The sequence below is a fragment of the Boleophthalmus pectinirostris genome, unplaced genomic scaffold (assembly GCF_026225935.1).
Source record: "Boleophthalmus pectinirostris isolate CB_2022bp ecotype Guang Dong unplaced genomic scaffold, ASM2622593v1 HiC_scaffold_13, whole genome shotgun sequence".
NCBI classification, from domain to species: Eukaryota; Metazoa; Chordata; class Actinopteri; order Gobiiformes; family Gobiidae; genus Boleophthalmus; species Boleophthalmus pectinirostris.
Genome location: NW_026571036.1, coordinates 32,886,846 through 32,905,794, shown reverse-complemented (window position 1 = coordinate 32,905,794; position 18,949 = coordinate 32,886,846). Strand labels below are relative to the sequence as shown.

The window sequence follows — 18,949 nt, the reverse complement described above, 5'->3', positions numbered from 1 at the left end:
AAGTGACAGGTTTGATCTGTGGAGAGGCAAACACACTCACAGAATGTTTTTCATTTTCACTGAATGTTTTTTCGTGTATCTGATCTTTTAATGATCAGATTTTTTCAAATGCGACCCAGGACACTTGGATATGTGCTCCTAAAACCGATACATATCTGATCTTGATATGCGACTTCAGTCTGAATGGCCAGGTCACATTCATTCTATCTGTAACAAATGTACACAAAGTTCTTCTGGTCATACAAAAATTGTGTATGAACTTCATGTGAGTGAAGCAGTGAAGCACACATCAATCCCACCACTCTTGGCTGCGACTCTGCACCTACATGTTCCTTTCTACGGACGCTGCTGCCACTGCCCCACAAAACACCATGGCCAAAAACCTTGTTCTTGCCCTTCTCAGTCTCCTTAAAACAAATAAGCTGTACATGTTCTGGCTCCAGTATGACAGTAACTTTAAAATCGCCAGGTGCTCAGTGCTTGCGTCAGTGTGTAAGTTTTGCTGCGTGTGACATTGTCGTGTCCTTCAATGCACATGCAGGACACTTTTGGAGCTTTTAAAGTTCACACTGGAGATCACATACAAGTCACATTTAACTGGAAATATAAATGACCTCGCAAAAAATCGGATTTCACAAAAAATCTGAATTGAGCATTAAGCCCTGCAGTCTGAACGCAGCCTAATTTAATACATGCAAGAGACATACGTGTAATACCATACTATGGAACATCCAATACAGAACAATATCATCTTCATGGAGATCACCCATAACGTTCAGCTCCAGTGGAATGAAACTCACGAGGCCAGCAGTTATAGGGGCAAATTTGGAGGCAATTTCCATATCAGGACTAGGGATTTATTAACGAACAAAATATATATGTGTAGAGCGGATTTTAAGACCTAAAGCAGGAGCCTGAGTAGTTACATTAATTAAACTCTTATATATATATATCTTTTTTTTACCCATATTGTCATATTACAGTGCAAATTGGTGTAAAGTTGCTGGAGTTTGACCAAAGTGCCCAACAGTTCATAGAGTCCACTTTAAAGCCGTTGAGAGAGTTCTCCAACATGCCCCGCAGGACCTGTTCAACAACACGCAGGTTTAAACAGAGAGAAGCAAGCGAGAGAGAAACGTAGAGCGGGAGAGGGCAAGCAGAGAGAGAGAGAGAAAGCGAAAGAGAGAGAAGCTACCGATACAATCACTGAGGATGAGAGACTGAGGATGTCATGATGCAGCGAAAAAGTGGCAGGGCCTAAAAATGTCTGAAACTATGGCTAACAAGACAGAAGCTAAATCTGGGTCAATACTTCAGGGGAGAAGAGCAACTGAACAGTAATAACCAAAAGTAAGAATCAACCAACAACTCAGCAAATCTGGACTTCAGAAAGAAAACTAGCTATTGGGATAAACTCTGGTGCGGTTTTATATAGTTTAAAGGTTTAATTGTGCATAAAACTTTTGAGCTTTAAGTCATGTTACCTTATCGAAAATATACGCTGAGATGTGTTTTGTTTCATTCATCCATATCTGAGTAATCCTTTATTATTAGTCTGTCTACATCTCCAAAGCTCAAAATATTCTGTTACATTTTGTGATGTCATGAAGTGGCGGTTTTCAAGTTAATGACTACATTTTACCTTTAGTGATTTCCAGAATTCCAGAGGTGAAATTATCCAAATCATTCTAGTTTATGGAGTGGAATATGGAGAAGAATTCAACCTAAATATGCAGGAATTGTGTGTTAAAGATGTGTGAATGAAACAAAACAATGAAACAAAACACAACTCCGAGTCCAAGATTATAACATAGATCCAAAAATAGCATAATATCAGCTCTTTAATGTCTCCACCTTCAAATAAAGACTAAACTAAACCAGGAAAAATGGTTCTGAGAGTAATGAACCCTGCTCTCATAATGGGCACAGTCAGTATTCTGAGAAGGGCACCTTGAAACGTAGAAAATTGTGATACATGAATTGGTTAACAGCACCTGACAACCAAGACTCACAATGTAATGAATGCATCAATAGTATTATAACAAAGAGACTGAAATGCCGAATATGTCTTCAGAAATCAACAGCAAATCAACAGCAGAGCATCTTCTCTCATAGATTTGTCTCCATGGAGGTTTCATGGCCTTGTCTGAATGGTTTCACAGTATGAAATTCAGATTGGCTATCTTGGATGTATTTCACTCAAAGTTGTGCAACAACATCTCCAGTGTTGGGAAGGTGACTTTTAAAATGTATTCCCCTACAGATTACAGATTGCATACCCCAAAATGTATCTTGTAATGTAATCCATTAAGTTATTTAATGTGAGTAACGTAATCTGAATACTTTGCATTACTTGATATTGTCATCCTTTCTAAAACTACGTGAATGTAGCAAGTACATACTGAAAATTCTTCTTTGTTCTCTTCAAATTGGCTGTTGAGCCCAAGTCTCCATGAACAGGCTTTTGTTTGCTGTAGAGAAGCAAAGACGAGGATCTTCACATAAGATATTTTGTCTGCTAAAAGACAATAAAAAACAAGTCTTTACTTAAGCAGATTAAAAATAGTATTGATAAAGAAATACTTTCTTTATGAAATCACTGCTGCCTTAAAGTATGTCCAGCCTATTGTTAAGTGTGTCATACTGTTTAGACCTGGTTTAGTCCTGGTTTTAGTCCTGGTTTAATCCTGGTTTAGTCTTGGTTTTAGTCCTGGTTTTAGTCCTGCTTTAGTCCTGGTCTAGTCCTGGTTTTAGCTTGGTTTTAGTCCTGGTTTTATTCCTGGTTTAGCTCAAAATGTGAAAACAGGAAAATACCGCCATGTAATCCATTTATTTCAACAATGTAACTGTAATCCAATTACCACTCATTAAAACTGCAACTGTAACTGAATACAGTTACTCATAATTTGTACTCTGTTTATGTAATGCTGGTACATGTAATCCGTTACTCCCCAACACTGAACATCTCTTTAGAGGCAAGAAGATGCTCAGAAAAGTTACACAGTGTGCCTTTGCTGCATTCAGTGGCTCTGCAGTAGAACTTGCTGCCTCACCATACTGTATCATTCAAATCCACCTCTCCCCACATCACTCACATTAAAAGTACACCGACTCCATGTAGATGACTTAATGCAAACTGTCTGTGATCCTAGTTTGCAGGCCGGCCTCGTCTCCTTACAGGAAATAGATGTTTTTCCTCTGCTCTGGAACAACTTTGTGTCTTCCTTTAGGCCATTCCACGTTAGATCTTATTGATTGACCTTCATGCTCACATTTCCACATTGCTGCAAGGGCCAGATGGAATTAGTTCATGCAGACAAAAAGAAAACTCAAAGCGTTTTATGCCTCAGCAGTTTCCTGGATTTAAAACTAGAATCGATCATGTTTTGATTAGAGTATGAGAGGTTGTATCCTTGCCAGAAACTCAGATATTTACATAAAGTTCTTGTATGTATAATGCAGGTAAATAATCATATCAATTCTCAATAGATTTTTGATAACGATCGTAAGAAATCGATGATCCATTAAAATCTTAAAGCTACAGCAGATATAAGGAATGAGTTACTGTCTCTCCAGTTGCTGTATAAGATTTTGAGAAAGGGAAATTTGTGAATAGACTGTGTATAATTAACACATTTTTGCATAATTTGTGTCAATATTTTTGAATAGATACTCTATGGGATATTATGATAAATAAGGTAGCTGTAATGCATTTCACTTGGGGAAGACTGGAGGCAAATTTGAGCATTTACAGATCATAAATATACAGTATATATATATATATATATATATATATATATATATATATATATATATATATATATATATATATATATCCGCGGTTAATCCGCGGGTCGGGCGGATGACGTGACGAAAAATTATATTTTAATTAAATTCGGGCGGGTGGCGGTTTAACTACAAAAAAAAAAAAAAAAAAAAAAAAAAGTTATTGTTAGTATTGTTACCGTACATCTGAAAAGACGAGTGTCATTGTCTATGCTTGTAGTATGAAGTGTACGTCATGTCCTTAATTAGCCCATTTGACCTCGTTTTTATGTTCTGAAGGTTAAGGTTGTGTCGGGTTATTGATGCCTAAGGTTTACGAGGCACATATTATATGCAGTTTATTTTATTATTTCTAATTTATTTCAGCTGTTTTTTGTTGTTTTTTGTTTCGATATCAGATATATTTTAAAACACGCAGACATTATAGCGTAGACTGCCACTCGGGGTATTTAAAACTTAAAGAAAGACCGATGGAGTGAGGCTATGACTTTGAAATAACATCGGGCAATGGCAGAATGTTCAGAATGTAACAACATCCAACACGAAGGCAAGAAGGTTCAAAAATAGCCTAGTTGAAAAACGTTGTCAATTAATTAGCTGCGCAAGAAAACCAGGTAAGTTTGGGGTTGTTTCGGACAATTCAGAATGTGAACATACACGCTGAGCGAATTTTGGAATGAATGAGCTATAGAGTTTGCATTTTTATCGAGGCTCCTTAGTTTGTTTGCTGTATGATTGTTCTAAAATCTAAAATCAATCGGCGGATGGCGGGCGGGTGCGGTTTTGAAAAGCTTCGGTGCAAAATGGACAGCGGGCGGATGATGAGTTTTGTGTTGCGGTTGCGGATGAAAAAATAGCCCAGCCGCGCATCTCTAGTGTAGCACCAAATTATTAACCAGGCTGGTGCCACCTAGTGCCTCTGCTCAATTGCATTTCTCTCCAGCGACTAGGTCAGGAATCAGAATACACGAGACAGTTCGCAAAACGCTGGAAGTGCAAGTTCAGGCATCAGCCAATCAGCGAAGAGCCATACATAATGTGTTGTCAACGATTCCCGAGATCGAGGATTTAAAGCCTGAATAAAGACAATGTTTGGTGAATTTCATCAAGGAGAAAGACGTTATTTCCCTTCTTCCTATGGAATTTGGGAAAAGCTTAATATACCAGTTAGCCCCGTTAGAGGCACATTACAAATGTCATGACCAACTAGCAGAGATTGGTTAAATGATAAAAAGTACCCGCCTATTGTCGAGCGAACGAAATCTAAGGCTGCGAGGTCAGACGGTTTATACGAAGTGAAACAAAGTAAAAACAGGCTGATGAATCAGGCTACCAAATTATAGGGCCTGTATACAAATCATATTGGTGGGCCCCCACTGCATGTTGTCTAATAAAAAATGCAAATCACAGAATTGATGATAACTCTGTTCAAAAGTATTATTTCTTGGCTTTCAATATAATTTTCTCAAATATATATATGAATTAGTAATCAGTAATCAACACAACAACATTAACATTAATCAACACAAAGCATACACATTATCCCTCCGAACTCTGCTCCATATTCTTCCCCAAAACCTCATTCTACTGACTGTGACTGACTAACCGTTCCATTAAAAAGCCCAAAACATATCATTGATAATTTCACATGATTGGGTCTTGATTTGAGATAAAAATTCAATCTATTACCGAGTCATACCATGGATCATTTTACAAGATACATGACATTTGCTCTAAACAAAATCTGTTTCTTCTTTTTGCTTTGAATCACGATCCTCTTACAGCCATTAAAACATACTCATAGGCTGGTTTGCTTGATGCTGCAGTGTCCGATCTGCAGGTAGGACCCATAATGGAATCGATATAGGTTTTATAACATAGAGTAAACAGAGCTATCCCATCCTCTGGCCAATGCATTAAAGAAGTGGACCTCTGCATGATAAAAATCTAAAGGCTGCAGCTTCCTCTAACAAGCTTTCCTGGCTCTGAAAGCAAATCAATACAGACCTAGTGCGTTCTCTTTCTTATTTATTCTTTCCTCTTTGGGTAGGTCCGTGCATTTGCAGTTTTACAGTTGTAGAATGGCTCTGTTAACATTGGATTCCTTCGGTTTGTAATCAAAGACAGCGCTTTTCCAGATTTCTTATGGCCAGGAGCTCTGAATTAGCTGCCAGTGCTGCCACCTTCATGTCAACTTGAATCAAAGTGCTGTGATGCCTGAGGTAATAGGAGTTTTCCATTATAGTATGACCTTAACATTATAGAACATGAGGCTATGGCTCCCTGCACACCATGAGCTTATGTAGTATGAAGAGAAAGTAAAAAGAAATGTACAATAAGTAATAAAGATAGTATAAATAAAAAAATATACTGTAATGAGTGAATCTTTATTTGGTGCATTTTTATATTGCATTTTTAGTCTAAAATCTATGGATCATATAGTCTTTTTTTTTTTTGTTTCTAACTTGCCATGCACAAGCTGTTCTTTGTCTTACTCCCATCTTCCTATAGTAGGCAAGGCAAGGCAAGTTTATTTGTATAGCACAATTCATACACAAAGTAATTCAAAGTGCTTTACAGAATAAGAAATACATTAAAATCATAATAAAAACAAATCAAAACATAAACAATCATGAAGATTAAAATTAAAAAAGAGAGACATAAATTGGAGAGAAGAGTGCGGAATGAAAACCTTTCAGTTATATGCACAGTTAAACAGAAATGTTTTGAGTCTGGATTTAAACAGCGTCACAGAAGAGTCTGTCTCACATGTTCAGACTGTTCCAGGTTTTAGCTGCATGAACCTGAAACGCTGACTCCCCTTGTTTAGTTCTGACTCTGGGCACCAGCAGGAGGCCGGTCCCTGAGGTCCTCAGAGTGCGAGATGGTTCATATGACACTAACATGTCACAGATGTACTTTGGTGCTCGGCCATGGAGACACTTGTACACAAGCAGAGCTGCTTTAAAGTCTCTGAGGCACAGGAAGCCAGTGCAGAGACCTGAGCACAGGACTTATGTGCTCATACTTCCTAGTTCGAGTAAGGACCCGAGCTGCAGCGTTCTGGATGTTCTGCAGCTGTCTCACAGCTCGTTTTGAGAGACCAGTGAGCAGACCATTACAGTATCTAACCTACTGGAGACAAATGCATGGATAAGTTTCTCCAAGTCTGATTTAGACAGTAAACCTTTGATTTTTGCTATGTTTTTTAGATGGTAAAAGGCTGCAGATGTTATTGATTTTATGTGACTGTTAAAGTTCAAGTCTGAGTCCATTATTACCCCTAGATTTCTTGCCTGATTTTAAGGTTTTAGAGTACTACATTCAATGATTTCTTCTATAGCCTAAAATCACAGCAGCCGTTTCCTCACAGGGCTTCCCCAGATTTATTTAACCCACATAAAATTCAACTATGAAACAGTCACTGGTCAATAAAAGACAAGCAGATTAAGTAACATTTGCAGGAAAGAAGAAAACTGCCCCAGAGCACCACCTGTCCTCTCAGACGCTCCTCCAAGGTAAAGGAAAAAAGTGGTGAAAACAGAAACCACGAGGAGAATACAGTGAAAGAGAGAGATATACTCACATGGATGTACGGGCTATAGATGTGGCCAGGACATTTCGCATGATGCCTCAAACCCGATCTGACCAGTGCACTTTGTTGCGTCCTTGGGGCAAGACCTTCACTTTGCATGAATGCGGTGCGTGTGGTTGGTGGTGGCTGAAGAGGCAGATGGCGCAGATTGGTAGACTTGCTTCGGTCAGTTGGGCACCTGTGGCTACACAAACACAGGGAGGCAGTAGCTCAGTTGGTAGAGCGTTTGTCCACTGATCTGGTTCAAAAATCGCTCTCATCATAATCATCAATCAAGCACTTTATTGCTTGCAGTTTATTCAGAACTCTGCTGCGTGTCTTTTAACAGGGAGCAAAAAGCGTGATCACATTACCCCCAATTCTTGCGTCCTTGTACTGGACTTCCTGTTCATTTTAGAAAGGATTTTAAGATTTTATTATTTGTTTTTAAAGCTTTGAAGGGAACGCCCCACAATACATCTTGAACCTCATCCAGATTTACACCCCCACAACTGCACTGAGGCCCGAGGGCCAGCTCCAGCTCGTGGTGCCTAAAACGAGTCTTAAAACCAGGGGGGACAGAGCCTTCTCTGTGGTCAGCCCCAAACTCTGGAACAATTCGCATACGAACAGCCCCACAGTGGAGTGTTTTAAGTCTCCTCTTAAAACCCACTTTTATTTTCTGGCTTTTAATACCGCGTGAGTTGTTGGTCCTCTGTGTCTTTTATTTATTAATTTATTTATTGTTTTTATCTAATTAATTTTTTTAGTACTGCTTTTATATATTGATTGTATTAGTTTCCTCATGGTTGAAACATAATTCTGCAGATTTTTTTAAATTTAATTGTATTTATTTTTTTTAGTAAAATGTTTTACATTGCTATGTGAAGAACTTTGGAAACTGTCTTGTTTATAAAATGTGCTATATAAATAAAGTTGGATTGGATTGGATTGGATCAGTGGTTGAGTGGTCAAATCCACTGACCAGTAGGTTGGTTGGTATTATTCCACCTCCCACAGATGAATGCTGTTGTTGTGTCCTTGGGCAAGACACTTAACCTACCTCACCCCCAGTGTTTGCGTACACTGATGTATGAATGTGTGTGTGAATGGAGTCAGACTTGAAGGTGGAAAATCACTATATAAAAATGTGACCATGACTATTTACAAAAGTAGTTTATCACCAACAAATGTGGAGTGAATGAGTAATGACTGCATTTTAGTGCTTTGAAAGGCTTTTAGAGTTTGTAAAACAAGTACAACCCATTATTGCACTGAGAAAGTTTTTAGTACTTCAGACCAAACAAATTACTTAATAGACTCATTATGAAAATGTGAGCTGAACTAAAAAATATTTTAAAATAATCAAAATTTGCTTTTGAAATAATTGAATATATAGCACAAACTTTCTCTGAACAGGACTATACAATACCTGTACCACTTGTCATCATACAGCAGGTCTGTTGGGGGTCATGACATTTCACTCAAAGGTAAAGAGCGAACAGCATGTGAAAAAGAGCCCAATGATTGGTTTATTAGAGGCCTGTGTCCCGGGCCAGCTCTGTGTGATGAATGGGAGCTGACGTGTCCTTTTACCCACTGTCACATTAATGATGGAGTCTGCTCTGAGCTGGTGACAGAACGCCTCCTGCTACAGAAACATGCAACCAGAGGAGAGAGAGGGAGAGAGGGAGGAAGGTAAAGAGGAAGAGAGAGACAAAAGGAAGGAAGGAGAGAGAGAGGGAAGGGAGGAGAGAGGCAGAGAGAAAGACAGAGGCAGAGAAGGAAGGTAGGGAATCAAGGAGAGAAACAGAGAAGGACAGAGGGGAGAGACAGAGAAAGAGAGAAAAGGACGAGGGTAGGTGAGGAAGAGAGGAAGAGATAGAGAGGACAGGGAAAGAGAGAGAGGGGGAGAGAGGAAGGGCAATAGAGAGGGAGGACAGGAGGGAGGGGGAACGAGAGAGAAATAAAAAAAAAAGAAGGAAGGTAGCAAATCTAAGAGATGACAGAGAGAGACAAAGAGAAAAACCAGGAGAGAGAGAGAGAGAGAGCAGGTGACAGAGAGAGAAGGAAGGAAGGTAGGGAATCAAGGAGAGAGATAGAGAGAAGAACAGAGAGAGAAAGAGAGAGAGAGAGAGAAAGAGAGCAAGAGAAAAACCAGGAGAGAGAGAGAAGGAAGGTAAGGAATCAAGGGGAAAGACAGAGAGAAAGACAGAAAGAGGGAGAGAGAGAAACCAGGAGAAAGAGAGTGAGAGAGAGAGAGGTAAGGCAGGAACTCAAGAAAAGAGACAGAGAAAATGGCAGAGTGAAACAGAAAGATAGAGAAAGAGAGAGAGAACAGGAGAGAGAGAGTTTAACAGCTTGTGTGGCAACGTACAGTAGGCTCAAAAATGAGCACTAAGCATTTTCTTTACAAACACATGAGGATCATGTTTACTAATAAAACATTGAACCTTAATTAATTATTTTGTTTACACATGAAAAGGGAAGAAAGAAAATAATAAATATGTAAATTACATATCGGGACTTGGAGGAGAGAGGTAAAGAGACATAGGGAGAAGAGGGAGAAGAGAGCAGGAGAGAGGAAGAGTGATGGGGTTAGAAAGGGAGGAGAGTGAGGAGTGGGGAAGAGAGAAAAAGAGAGATACAGAGAAGAGGGATAAAGACTGGGGAGGGTATGAGTGGAGGGAGACAGAAAAAGAAGAGGTGAGCGACAGAAAGAGAAGGAATGAGAGAGGAAGGGAAGGATGGAAGGGGGTTAAAAAGGGGGGAGAGTGGATGGGGGAGTGGAGGGTGAGAGAGAACACAAATAAAGAGATGAAAAGAGAACAAAACACACAATAGACAAGGGGAAAGGGACTGGATTTGAACAGATGTGGTAACATTTTGGAATTTGTGTGCATATTGTTGTTGTATTATAAATATAACTAAATGCTGAAACCTCTGGAAATATTCAGTGATGCTGCCTACCTACATGCCTGTCAGATCCATGCCTGAAACCCATGTACGAGCCAAACCCGGGCCCCCAGAAGCTGGAATAACGCGATACTCTGCTCTGAATGCGTGGACAAATACGCACTACTGCGCATGCTCAGTCCAGCTGCTACGGCAAACGGCAAAGATGTCTCTGGCGGGGTAAGCTCTAAAACGAGGCCTTTATTCGTCTTAGAAATCATAATTTGTTCAGGCTTTATCTTAAATAGTGATTCTATTGTGGGATTGGTTGTATTGTATTATACTGAACTTTTAGATTGCTTAGATACCGTGTTATGCGGCTCCAAAGCTAAAGGATTAGCATTAGCATTAGCAAGTTAGCTTCGCACCACAATGTCGTGATCGGCGCAAACTTTCACGGCTGCGGTTCTGACACTTCTCGATCTGGGGTTCCGGCTTTTTAAGTGGAAAGTAACCCGGGCCCGATATCATATTAAAATAATTATATTTGACTGGTTTGGTGGCCCTGAAGGAGGTGGTCGCGGTCCTACTTTGGGCCCCGGCCCCGTGGTTCAGGATCTCTGCTCTACCGTTATTACAGTTTAAATGTTAGATGTTGTTATTGTAGTTTAACGGTTCCAACTTCAGTAATCAGTGTTGAATAGTCATTACTCTAGAAGAATACCATAGTCAAAATGAAAATGTAAATGGGAATCATGTTTTTTGTAAAATGCTAAACCATGATGCTAATAACTGATCGTTGCCATTTCGTTTGTTTAGCTTTTTACCGGCTCCCACGCAGCTGTCCCAGGACCAGCTGGAGGCCGAGGAGAGACAGCGGACTCAGAAGGCCTACTCCACTGCCCTGGTCTCATCCCGGAGAGAGCCACCCCCGTACAGGCACCGGAAAGGCTGGGTCCCCCGTGCACTTGAGGTAACTATAATAAAGCACAAGGTGAAACTGTCGAAAGTAACTCTGAAAGTGACCAGTGTTTAACGGTAGAGTGTGGTGATCTCTTGTCTCAGAGTAGCTTGTATATATTGAGGATTTTTATTTATTTTTTCCTCCAATATCGAAGTGAAAATACCACTTGAACTTTTGTCACTGGATATATTTATCAGTCCAAATGGAGTTTGACAATGGTCCTTTGATTAGCAAGAACAGTTTGTCATTTGCAATCAAAATGCATACTTTTTTGGCATAAGTAAAGATAAATTCAAAGAATGATAATTTGCACACCGATTAACACACACTAAAGACTACGAGCCTAGAGTGTAAGCATTTGATGTAAGATAAATAAATAGCTGTAAAAGAACACATTACTTATGGTTAAATTCTCTTGTGTCTTTAGGATTTTGGAGATGGAGGTGCTTTCCCTGAGATCCATGTGGCCCAGTTTCCCCTGGAGATGGGTCGCAAGAAAAAGACGTCGAATGCCCTTGCGGTTCAAGTGGACGCGGAGGGGAAGATCAAGTACGATGCTATTGCGAGACAAGGACAGAGCAAAGACAAAGTGGTGTTCAGTAAATACACAGACCTGCTCCCCAAAGAAGTGCTGAATGAGGAGGCTTCAGAACTACAGAAACCAGATGAGGAGGCCATACAAGAGGCAAGACCTACATTAATCAATCAGGGTTTGGTCTTTGGTTATTGCTTCATCTAAAGTTATACTTAATTTGCTATACATTTATTTTGTAGTTGACAGAGAAGACCCGTGATGCCCTGAGCAAAGCTGTGTCCCAAAAGATTGCTGCCGCCATGCCAGTGAGAGCAGCAGACAAACTAGCCCCCGCACAATACATCAGGTACCTTATCATTATCAGTTTGTCTGTTTCTCAGTTGTTGTTTTTTTTTTTTTAAACAAAGCATTATAGGAAAAGAATAATATTAGGGTTATGATGTTGTGTTCTTATACTCTGCCCGCAACAATAATCTCATAAATCAGAATGACTGCTGTAAACACAATAAGTTATCTTGGTCATTGTACTGGTCAGACTCTCATGATGGCAAAAAGCTTCAATTAATGATTTTTTTATTTTTTTTCCGTCTGTAGATACACCCCATCTCAACAAGGTGTGGCCTTTAATTCAGGGGCCAAACAAAGAGTGATTCGAATGGTGGAGATGCAGAAAGACCCAATGGAACCTCCACGATTCAAGTATGTAACTTGTTTTGTTATGCTTTTATGACGTGTATTTCTTATTATAATGTTTACATGGCACTGTTCATCATTCATAATTTGACTAATCTCGGTGTATCTTTCTTTTTGTGGTTTAGGATTAACAAAAAGATTCCCAGAGGACCTCCTTCACCTCCTGCTCCTGTTATGCACTCTCCAAGCAGAAAGGTATTATAGATTTTTGCTGCTGCCATAATTTTCTCAATTTATTATTATACTGTAATTTTCAATAATTGTCTTCTAGATGACAGTAAAGGAACAGCAAGAGTGGAAGATTCCTCCATGTATTTCAAACTGGAAGAACGCAAAGGTATGAAATTGAATAACAGTATTTGCATGAATTCAGTGATCTATTTCATATTTACAAAAACAAACAAAAAAAAAAAACATCTTACTAATTACCTTTCTCATTCATAGGGTTACACAATTCCACTGGACAAGCGTCTAGCAGCTGACGGCAGAGGGCTTCAAACTGTACACATTAATGAAAACTTTGCTAAACTGGCTGAGGCTCTCTACATTGCTGATAGAAAGGTACTACAATGCATTTTATGAACTACAAGCACATACGAAATTGTGTTCCTTTTTGTATTAAGTTTTTGTTGTGTGCTTATAGGCCAGAGAAGCTGTGGAGATGAGAGCGCAGGTGGAGAAGAAGATGGCACAGAAAGAGAAGGAGAAGAAGGAGGAGAAACTCAGGGAGCTGGCTCAGATGGCCCGAGATCGCAGAGCCGGCATTAAGACCCATGGAGACAAAGGAGGTAAGGCTTATTCAGTTTGAACCAGACACATTTTACACAACTGAATACCTCCACTTAAACTTAGACAGGCCATATCATATTCAACATTATCTACACGTCTCTACTGTCAAATCAATGTAGTGTTTCCTAGAAGACAAAAGTACATTTATGAAAAATTAAAAAAAATGAATGGAAAAAGATTGCACAATATTTCAACAGTTTTTTACTATATATTCAAAATGTGTATCTGCATTTTTGACACCAGAAGTCGTACCCCTTCATCAACCTTTATTTGGTGTGTTTCAAGAAATTCTAAGATGGGTACTGAATTCAATGCTTAAACTGTTTTGGATCTATTTGTATCCAAAAATGTTACATCAATGATTACAACATTGTAAAACGTGAAACCTTCAAAAACAAACAAACTTGTAACAAGTCCATTTTACTTTGAAAGCCTAGATGAGAGAGGAGCATGACTGATTGGTCAGTTTAAACAGCCCTTCACCTTTTTCTTTTAACAGGTGCGAGGTGTTACTGGCAGAGCTCAGAACGCAGTGTTAGAACTAAAAATATTCTCAAACGTCTGTTTTGTGCAATTTTGTGTTCTCTTCAATGTCAAGCATACAGTTCTCTTCAGATGAAACTTTGTTAAAGAACATGTTTTTTCTTGTACTTAGTAATTAATTTTGTACCTTGTTCTGATGTGGTCAATAGTGGAACGTAACAAAGTGGTAGTAGTGAAGTACTGTGCTTGGGTGAAAGCACTGAAGAATTTTTTTAAACAGGTACTTAATTAGGTGAATTTTTCATGTGATACTTGAGTATCTGTATTTTTACTTAAGTGACAAGACTTCTTCCACCACTTGGTGGTATATACCTTTTTTTTTTTAAAAAACCTTTTTCTGTACATTGTTTGGACTTAGTAACTTGACCTGATAAATAATTACATAAAAAACAGCTCATAAACATAGACTTTACATAATATGGCCTCTTTTTAAATCCAGTCTTGTCTCTCTTCTAACTTATGCAAACCCTTTTTTTCTTCTTCTGTGGCAGGTGTCGATGACGGCGAGGCCAGGGAGCGTGACGAGATCCGCTACGACAGACGGAAGGAGAGGCAGCACGACAGGAACATCTCCAGAGCAGCTCCCGATAAAAGGTGTCTGAACACGCTCTGTTCTTACCCCCTGAATACTCCCCGCTGAATAATTCACACTAATGCCCAACAAAGCCAGCAGGAGTCTGCACTGAGCCAGGTGCTGTTGGCACACACTCTTGTTGTGAGAAGTTTTAGGTCCCTGGAGAGGAGGGGGAAAAGATGTTCAAGAAATAAGGCTTATTACAATAACAGAATACTTAAGGAAGGCCAAAGACAGTGCTGTATTAATGATGTGACTGGTTTAATTGATTTAAAGGTGCACTGCGCAACATTTCTGGTGGAGGGTTGCTTTATCTATCGCGAGGGAGACAAACGGGTTACAGCATTACACTACATTACATTTCAGATCTGTGTAGAGTCACCCCTATTCACAGAGGGAATAACTATTTTTGAGCAATAGAAACACCCATAATGAATAAATGCTAGATGGATATGTTCAATGTCATCCTATGGAATATTTCTGGGAAAGCAATAACTATAAATATCTCCATGGAGACGAATACATAGCGGACCCTCGACCAGAGAAGTTGCATAGTGCACCTTTTAAGCTCAAAGACTGTTTTTACCTTAGCGTGGCTCAACATACACTTTAAATAGAGTACTTCTGCTGGTTTTAACTGCTAAAATGCATGTGACAGTTGACTGAGCTACTGCTGCCCTCAGTCTGCAGTTCTCCTGAAATTACTTGGCTGCAGTCTTTTAATTTTTTTGGTGTTGCCTTTAATTTCAAAATGGGGCCGTAATGTACTACAGAGATTGAATTAGGTCCTTTTCTCAACAGTGTGTTCAAGGCAGTGCTAAACAGTGTTCTGATCTGGGAGTGCAAGAAGTGCAGCTGCAAGTTAAATTACAACTTGGTCAAAATAGTTCTTGCAATACAAAAAAAGAAAATGTGGTTTGTATTCTATAATATGTTTTGTCAATGCTAATCCAAATTGTGTTTCATCAGGTCAAAGCTGCAGAGAGATCAGGACAGAGACATCAGTGAGCTCATCGCGCTGGGAGTCCCCAATCCGCGCACCTCCAGTGAAGTCCAGTACGACCAGCGCCTTTTCAACCAGAGCAAGGTCAGACCGGTCATTTCAGTTATTTTTATTTTGCGTCTTAAAAATACATTTTTCAGTGGTTCTCAAACTTTCCGCACCAAGTACCACCTAAGAATTTATTTGACCTTGTGAGTACCACCATATCTAAACTAAGTCTGAAATAGGACTACACTATACTAGACCTAAACAAGGACTAACCCAAAGGACAAAAGTGTAGACTCAAATTTACCAAAGTTTGAGAAATACACATTGAGCATCAGTATAACTGTAAACACAAGAAATGATACCCAAAAGTAACCACCACAGCAACTACTACAGTAATTTCAGTACTAAACTATTTGTCTACCAAGTTCTTTAGCCCCTGACTTATTTTGGTAACACATTTCTTTTCATATACGATTCTAGGGCATGGACAGTGGTTTTGCTGGTGGAGAGGATGAGACGTACAATGTTTACGACCAGCCATTCAGAGGCAACAAAAACATGGCGTCCAACATCTACAGACCGAGCAAGAACATCGACAAGGACGCATACGCAGATGACCTGGACTCACTCATGCGTAGCAGCAGGTACCGACTTCAGTCCTGTGTAACCACTGAAATTCATGTGTGCGGGTGTGTATATCACATTTGTAGAGGCTAATGCGTAATGTAGTATTGAGGGATGCAGTGATGCAGGTTTTTCAGTTCCAATACTGATATCAGTACAGTGTCTTTAAAGGTGCATTGTGTAACTTTTCTGGTGGAGGATCCATCAAATGGAGATGTTTTTGCTTTGTCTGGAATGTTTCACAGTATGGCATTAAACCTGTCTATCTTCACGCAAACAAGGTTACAGGTCAGAACTGTGGACAGGCAACCCCGCTCAGTCAGAATGTCTTGTTTTTTCTAGGTGTTTTTTGAGCTATAAAACCACCTGTAATTAAATAAATGTAAGGTAGAGCTGTTTAATGTCATAGTGTGGAACATTCCAGGCAGAGCGAGGACATCCATAGAGACAAGCACTGTGACGGACCCCCAACCAAAAACTTACAACTTTTTAGTGTCTGTTGATATCGGATAATACTTTATCAGTATAGGGATTGAAAATTATTATTTTTCTCTCAAAATCCAGTTAACTTATTACAAAATGTATCTGATTGTATTGTGTAACTGTCATTTATTATACAAGTAACCACTGAACAGCTTTGTATTAATTCAAGTTCAAACATCATGAGACATCCCGGGCCTGCATCAGTCAGTAAAGAGTCCAACCATGAACCGATATCATTTAATTGTTACCCTATGCAAATTTAGCTGGATGTGCACCAATATTTGTTATCGGTATTGGTGCATCTCTAGTAGCCTTCAGTTCAGAGAAATTTTGAGAACAAGTGGACCCACGCAAATTATTCAGAGCAAGATTTTCTCCCAAAATATGGAAGCCTTCTTAGAAACTCTTATACTGGTCATAAATCATTCAGATACAGAATTAACCAATTTATTAATGAGTATAATTTCCTTGTTTGAACCTTGTTAAATTGTTGAACTACTTAACAAAATAGCCTGAAAGATTTGAGGTCGTTCCAGCTTTTTGGGACACAGGAGGTCCCAGCAGGAGCTCTTGTCCTGGAGCAGTGGAGCAGATTTGGCCCATATGCTTAAACCACACTTGTCATTTTGTGCTGCAGGTTACCACCTCTGTTATACAGGCGGTACAGATGGCAGGAGCTTGTACCAAAGTCTAAAACAAGGATTTAGTGTCAGAAAAGTGTAGATCTGAAGTAGCAAATGGGGACTTTCTTACCCCAATGTGTCAACTCTCCTTCATGTTTAAAGTTACTAAAGCCTGGATTTGTAACCGTAGTAGTGGAAGTAGTGAAACTCTACTTTTATCTAACTAGTTTCCTGTTGAATAAATTCTTATTTAGAAATATATAATATATATATTTTGGGTGTACTTTCAAATGAATAACGTCAAAATATCCATACAGAGACAAACAGAAATTCATTGGTTTGATTTTAATTCTAAAATGTTTGCCAGAATGATTTGGGGAAAAATATACAACTGCTATTTTTCTGACAAGCAATTTATTTTTTTAATGGGATTCTATTCAGTGTTTCCCAGTAACAGAATAGACAATTATGTACCAATTTGTACAGAACTTTTAATGCCGAATAAATGTTGTTTGTGGAGGAAATATGGCACTTCAAACATTGCAGCCTTTGCAATTTGCAAATTCTGTGCATGTAAATTGTAATTTTGATTTGATTGAATTAATCTTGCAGCACTCTTAAAATGTTTAAAATGTTGCTGTGTTGCTGATTTGAGAGTCTTGAAAAGTGCTATACAAGTGTGTTATGTATTATATCATGGAAGTCTTGGCTTTCAGTAATATTGCATATTAACCCAGTCCCGTTGCCTCCTCAGGTTTGTTCCGGACAGAGGCTTCACTGGAGCGGACCACCAGAGCAGACCAGAGGGGCCAGTCCAGTTCGAGGAGGATCCCTTTGGTCTGGACAAGTTCTTGGAGGAGGCCAAGCAGCACGGAGGCTCCAAAAGACCCTCCACCAGCGGGCGCTCCAAAGACGACTATCACGACAAGAAGCGCAGGAAGGAGTGAAGAAGAGCTACGCAATCACTCAAGGTCCTGCTCGGGCTGTGGGGAGGATGTGAGAAGACGCCAGGCATTCTCCAACCACTGGAGAGGAGTTTTAATATACTTGTTAAAATGAGTTGTCCCTTTCTCATTATTTGTGAAGCTTATTTTACCCAGTTTTTCATAATAGAATTTTGTGTCATTCCTGGTATATGTGATAAGGATGCAGGCTGTAAATTTAATATGTTGATATGAAACTACTGGTGTTGTCATTTGTTTTGGTTTGTTCATTTTTATTCAAAATTAGGAACAAAAACAATAACTTTTGCCCTATATTTGAAAAAGTTCTTCACACAATTTTATAAGAAATAAATGGTCAAATGCAGTTTTAACTACCTCTTATTATAAAATCTACAAACTGTTGTCAACACCATTTTTCTACCAAACAGAAATTAAATTAACAAATTACAGCACTTCGGTTCTGCTTGTATTTGACCTTTTCTGTAATTACGCTACAAATAATTCACCATTTCACAACTTTTTTTTAAAGTAAGTTTTTATTTAAAATTGTTACGTCTGCGCTCCAAATATGTACAGCACTATAGCCTGTAATCAATAAAAGATCATTCTTGTACAGTAGCACCAGTGGAATAAACTTCATATCATGTCCAACTGACTCAATTGATTTTATGCCATTGCCAACAAATAATTCTAATACATTTGAAGCATGTCGTATACAGCAGCTTGGATACGATCATGTTGTTACCTCATCAAACCCATACCCGGAGTTGTTTTTTGTTCACACACACATATTTCAGAAATCCTGTGTTATTAGTCTGTCTACATCTTCCAAAGCTCATAATACTCTTCCACCTTGAGATGTTATTTAGTGGTAGTTTTCAAGTTAGCAGATACATTTTAGCTTTAGTGCAGTAGAGATTGGCAATTCCAG

General features: G+C 39.1%; 1 protein-coding gene across 1 annotated transcript; it reads left to right on the top strand.

Annotated features, from left to right (window-relative positions):
* Positions 1–10,400: 10,400 nt before the first annotated feature.
* snw1 (SNW domain containing 1) lies at positions 10,401–18,669 on the top strand. Its single transcript, XM_020919110.2, has 13 exons — positions 10,401–10,495; positions 11,075–11,228; positions 11,647–11,904; positions 11,994–12,100; positions 12,349–12,453; positions 12,573–12,642; positions 12,719–12,784; positions 12,892–13,008; positions 13,091–13,235; positions 14,271–14,373; positions 15,323–15,440; positions 15,825–15,988; positions 17,829–18,669. The coding sequence occupies exons 1-13, from the start codon at positions 10,482–10,484 to the stop codon at positions 18,019–18,021; spliced, it is 1,614 nt and encodes a 537-aa protein (XP_020774769.1). The 5' UTR covers positions 10,401–10,481; the 3' UTR covers positions 18,022–18,669.
* The last annotated feature ends 280 nt before the right edge of the window (positions 18,670–18,949 follow it).